This window comes from Peromyscus eremicus, chromosome 8a (assembly GCF_949786415.1).
Source record: "Peromyscus eremicus chromosome 8a, PerEre_H2_v1, whole genome shotgun sequence".
Lineage (NCBI taxonomy): Eukaryota > Metazoa > Chordata > Mammalia > Rodentia > Cricetidae > Peromyscus > Peromyscus eremicus.
The window spans coordinates 46,391,641-46,397,640 of NC_081423.1; the positions used below are offsets into that span (position 1 = coordinate 46,391,641).

The following is a 6,000-nucleotide window of genomic DNA, read 5'->3' on the forward strand; positions in this document are numbered from 1 at the left end:
CAAAGTGAGTTCTAGGACAACCAGGGCTACACAGAGAAACCCTGTCTCAAAAAAAGCCAAAAACCAAAAACAAACAAAAAAGAACCCAAGCCAAAAACCAAAAACAAACAAACAAAAAAAGAACCCACTAGTTGTGAGCATGGACTGTTTCTCTATTTTAGGGAGGGAAAAGTTGTATGTTTTGTTTGTTTGTTTGTTGATTGTTGGCCTGAAGTACAGTGTTCACTATACTCATGGTAGAAATCTGGAGTAGTACAGAAAGTAAATTGTAAACAGTAAGCATGCAGATTCCATCGCCATCCTATCCAGGAGAAACTCACAGGAGGGCAACTTGCTGTGTCTGCCCCCATCACTGAACACTGCAGGAGAGGTCTAGATGGAGACTTCCTCAAGCAGCAGCATACTATGGGGTTCTTTCTCCAGAAAATACTCTTTAAAAGTTGAAAACTTCATCCATGAGCACCTTATCTGCATAACTGCTACCTCGAACTCCTCCTGGGTGCCCCCAGATTGTGGCATCTTCTTAATTACTATGTTTTACATGGACACACATGTATACATATGCACACACACACACATATACACACACACACACACACACGTACACGCACACACAACCTCTTGAGTCCATTTCGCTTTGCTCATGTGTGTGTGTGTGTGTGTGTGTGTTCAGGGCTGAACAACTGGCGTTGGATATCCTATATGGGAGCTTTTCCCTGGAGGAAATTAATTCTCTCTCAGAGCTATCAATCACACTGTTTCAGCAGCCACTGATCACCTGTAGCTCCTCATGGGGGGGGGGGGGTGAAACCCTGTAGAATTTTCCCAGTCTATATTGTCAGGTCACCTGGTGCTGGCATCACACTGGTCTTGTTCAAGAAGCCATATTGTTGAGATCTCATGGGTGCATTTTCCCTACCACACCTGGGGGACACTGTCTAGCCACAGGCTCGAAATTCTGGGCTCCTGGCTCTTGCGATCTTTCTATGTCTTCTGTGTTTTCACCTGTACCAGAGATGTAGAGGTGTCATTACAGATCTATTAGCTGGTTATTATTCTCTGCATTTTGACCAGTTGTGGATCTCTGTAAAGATCTCCCTCTGGGTGGATGGTGGAGACAGCTACACAATGTAAATGCACTAAATGCCCCTGAGCTACACATATGAATACACTTAAGATGGTCAACTTTACAGTATGTGTATTGTGCCAGGCCTTAAAAAAATACTTGGCACTAAAACTTACTTGTTTATTTGACATTGAAGTCCAACTGAGCAGGCATCCTGTGTATTGTCTTGTGAGGATTACAAATAAAAGAGACAGTGAGATGGGTCATCTTAAAGGAGCCCTATGTCCTGGGTCTCGGCTTCTGCCCTTTTATTTTGAGGAATAAAGAGGGTGGGGACAGGAAATGGGACCCTGTTCCTTAGTAGAGCCACCCAGGCTCTGTATTTCCTTCCTAGATTCCAGGATGGCCTGCCATTGCTTATAAACACGTGTGGCCTGTGTCACTGGGGACAGGACAGCTCATCAATCCTCTGGGCTCAACTTCCTCATCTGTAAAACAAGGGACCTGGGCTTGACGACCCCGGATGCTCCTTTTCCAGTTGCAAAGTCTGGTGAAGCTATTCAGTGGCCCTGTGTCCTGGTGCTAATGTGGTTTGGATATGTTTCTGTCATGGTGAAATCTTTTTCCCCTCTAGGGATGCCTAGCTCCTTATTTGGTCATAGGCACTATTCTATTCAGAACAGTTTCTGATCTATATTTTAACTAAATCCACATCTCTTTCATCTGCTAGTAGGTGAAACTTTGAAAAAAAAAAAAGCACAGTTTCATCTTTGCACCACCCATCAGGATTTGATGTACATCCATCAGGATCCCTGGTGGGTGGTTCGTAGATTTCCCTTGGCTATCAAAAAATCCACACACATGAAATCCCTTCTAGAAAATGAAGCAACATTTGCACATAACCTATGCCTATCCCCCTGTGTACTTATCGTTCATGGATAAATTACTTCTAATGCCTATGCATTGTAAATGGTTGTGACAGTGCAGTGTTGGGGGAACAAGAAGATAAAATATGTGTTTAGCACAGGCGCATTTTTTCCTGAATGTTTTCAATCTGTGACTTAGTGGACACACATGCAAACTTGTAGATACTTTGTGATTTAGTGGACGCACACACAAACCTACAGATACAGTAGGATGACTGCACTCTGAGTTATGTTTGCAACTGGCTGGAACCAGAGGAGAGTTATTAAAAGTGGCTGGTAGGTGGCTCCCAACGTCTCCATTTGCTCATGTGAGATGGAGACCCTTCTGGTGTCTGGGTGATAGTGTCCTTAGGAAGAGCAAGCTGGTTGACCTGGTGTGGCACTCAGAACAGCACTTACATGGAGAGCAGTCACTAACAAGTTGCAATAATGATGACTGCCAACTTTACCCTTGAGTGACACAGAGGCACATCCTTGAGACACTATTGGTCAAACCGGTGGGTAATTGTTCTTGGGAAGAAAAAAACTTTCTAAGTATAAACATGGTAGAAGAAATCCCAAAGTGAGTAAGAGAGAAACTGGTTCGCTAAACACTGAACTCTTAGGTACAGCAAAACATAACAAGCATACCATAAACAAAATGAGAAGGCAAACAGTTACTTAGGGACAATGTTTTCCACAAGCAAACAACAAAAAACCCCACACAGCTGCTATTTACAGAGGCATGCCTAACAGTTATGTTTATTTATGCAAACGACGGTGATCTGTCTAGTACTCCAGCAGGCTGATGAGCCAAAAGACAGGCAGCTTGGAGACCAAATGCAAAATGACGCATGGGCATTTAGGAAAGGCCCATGAACAATGCAGAACCGCGAAGACCAAGACGTACTGACTGCATCCTTGAGAAGGAGCTGCTCCACTTTGTGATGATGCTGTATTTTTTCTTCCTGTCCTCATGACTGCTTTTCATCAGTACCCAGAAAGAGCATTTGGGACAGTTTCAGGGTCACAGTTTACAGTTACACAGTCACATATCATTCTCTTCATGTTGCATTAAGGTTTGGAAAATTGCAATATCCTGACTTTAGAGCCTGGGGGTTTTTAACCTAGGGCCTTATTGCGACATTGTGATTTGGGGAGTGCCCCCTGCTGAGACATAGTAACGGGTTGGGCAGAATTCTAAATAGTAGAGGCTCTCTCTCCTCAACTCTAATACTATTTTTCAAGACTAAAGTCAAAGGTAAAAAGTCTCAGCTAAGTTTTGAGGTTTCCCCCTCCCATTTTACTTTTTATGAAATATCAGTGTGTGCATATGAATATATATGTATCAGAGTATAAAGGGGAGTGTGCATGTGTGTGTGTATGTGTGTGTGTGTGTGTGTGTGTGTGTGTGTGTGTGTGTGTGTGTGTGTTTTAATTCAGGAATATGTTTAGCTTGTTATTTGAGTTATGGGCTACAGGGTGTAGGCAGTGGGAGTGATCCTGGCATGATACCGGAATCATGCACAGATGCCAATTCCCTTGCTACCTAAAGTACTTCGGACAGGGTCACTGCACCAGATACCTTTAATGCAGCTGAGGGCAGGCTGTAGGAGGATGCCCACCTTGCTGACCATGCTTTCCCTCCTGCAGCCTTGTTAACGAGGTCAATGAGGTGGACGACACCATCCAGACTCTGCAGCAGCGCCTGAGGGATTCAGAGGACACCCTGCAGTCCTTGGTCCATACCAAAGCCACCCTGGAGCATGACTTGGCTGTGAAAGCCAACACCCTGTACATCGACCAGGAAAAGTGCATGAGCATGCGCAAAAGCTACCCCAACACCCTCCGGCTGGTTGGCTTCTGTTAGGGACCCCAGGAAGAGTGGTTTTCAAACTCCCAAAAAATGGTAGAAGCGAAGCACAACCTCAGCATCTAAATGAGTGTTAATGTAGTCATTATTAAAGGATTGTGTTGATAGAAACATACCACACCCTTGTCTTGGACGGCCTTTCATTTGTGTCTAACCCTTGATTTTCTGTGTACTGGGTTTCAGGGTCACGGAAAGGAAATAAGGAAATGTAGTCAATCTACTAGAGAAGGTAAATAGGAGGGTTTGAATGGTTCTCACTGTTCTATATGTAACATGAATGAGCTGAAAATGAAGACCATTTTATCCTTGAAGTGACCAGATCTTGAGTCATAATGTTCCCTAAAGATCTATGTACTTGTCTTTGTCCTCAAGATGATGCAGCTGGGATGTGCTAGGACATTTAGGATGTGGAGCTGTGGAGTGCAATAGAGAGCCTTAGGCCGCAGGTGGTGGTGGTGGTGGTGGTGGTGCGATTTTGAAAATGATTGTGGGATGCCACTCTCATCCTGTATCTCTTCCTTCTTGGCCATGAATTCTTGGCCATTCCTCAGCATTGCCACACACTCTGAAATGGGAAGCTACAGCACAGAGAGGCTTTTTCTCATTTCTCACTTTCTCCTCTTTGGCTTGGGTTCTCCCCCTGTAGTCCAGCATGCTTGCCCTGCTTTAACCATTGTTCATTGACTCCAGAATTCATCTCCTCCCCCTCCTCCCCCTCCTCCCTCCCAGTCTTTCTGGCTTAGTTCATGCCCTCTCTCCTTAGAATACTGGTTAGCCAATTTCACAAAACATTTTCAAGTGCCAGAAGGGTTGATGTGCGCACGATAAGCTTGTACATTGGCTATTTTCGTGGCCCCAAAATATCATTTTAGAATCAAATTATAGGTTTGGTTTTGTTCCCTTTGCTTCTGATGGAACCAGATATCTCAATGCCACTAAATCATCTCGCAGAGTTAAACAAAATGCCATAATTTTATGAGCTTTACAGCCTTCCTATTTACAAGCTTAAACTTGTATGTCTCTTAGTTGTTACATGTTTGTGGGAAATCTTTCTTTTTCCATGAATTGTATTGTTTTTTTTTTAATTTGAAGAATACAGACTTACACAGCTCTCTTACTTAGGTCTATATTCCTGGCATTACGAGACTATGATGAGAAGAAGAAATGTAGTCCAGACAGAAAAGGCCTAGTTTTCTTATTTTGGTAAACTGTGGGCAAGTCTAAATTCTGTAAATAAACATTTGGTTTTTAGTCTGAAGCATGGTAGCTGCTTCATGATCGTAGTTACTGCAGTGTTGAAGTCTACAGGCAGCCCAGGCGCAGTGTACTCTCGTGTTTAAGAATCTCAGGGCTGGAGTGTAAACATCACAGGGCCTGGCTTTATCTGTTTAAACTGTCTTTAATACAATGTGACTTTGGGAGGGTTGCTGGGCTGCCAAAGGCACTCACTTGCCCAGGCATCATTCAAATTTAGAAATGGGTGTAATTGCCCCTAAATAGCCAAGCTGCCTATAATTTTAGTAATTTCCACTTATGTCTCTGGAGAATGTTGTTATAGACACCTCTTACCTGGCATTTCTGCCTCCTCAGTTCATGCTATAAATAGGTGAACAGTGGAGGTTGATTTTAAGTTAGAGTGTGTGTGTGTGTGTGTGTGTGTGTGTGTGTGTGTGTGTGTAGAGCAGGGATGGAATCCTTCCCTGTGTGTACAGGCTAATCTAGATAGTGGAACTGCTGTTTATCTTGTGATCCAAGTCTTCTCGCCTCCCCTCTCCTAACTTTAGCCCTTAATGGTTCCTAGCAGGGGTGCATGTCGCACCGCCTCTCACTACCAAGACTAGCCAGCCACTCTTGCCTGGTGCTGATGGTGAATTCAGAAAACTAACCTGACATTATTCATGGGGAAGAGAGATAATGCTTAAGCTCATCAGCAGAGACTGCAAATTGGCTTCACTTTGGAGATCAGCCCTGGCCCATCAGCAATGATTATGTGGGGTGTTGGATGGAGAAAGGTCTTGAGGCCATGTAAGAACTCAGGCCCTTATGAATCTAGAGGGCCAAATGAGAGTACCATCTGCAGAGGGTCCCAGAGGGTGGGATGTCCACACAGTTACCACCTCCTCCAAATGGCTCAAAATTCTTCCTCAGTTCCGGTC

At 44.0% G+C, this 6,000-nt stretch overlaps 1 protein-coding gene across 1 annotated transcript in view; it reads left to right on the top strand.

Annotated features, from left to right (window-relative positions):
* Tekt3 (tektin 3) overlaps positions 1–3,959 on the top strand; it is a 44,179-nt gene extending 40,220 nt beyond the window's left edge. Inside the window, exon 8 of the mRNA XM_059270913.1 lies at positions 3,625–3,959. Within this exon, the coding sequence (XP_059126896.1) occupies positions 3,625–3,841 (217 nt within the window). The 3' untranslated portion in view covers positions 3,842–3,959. The remainder of the gene's footprint in view (positions 1–3,624) is intronic.
* The last annotated feature ends 2,041 nt before the right edge of the window (positions 3,960–6,000 follow it).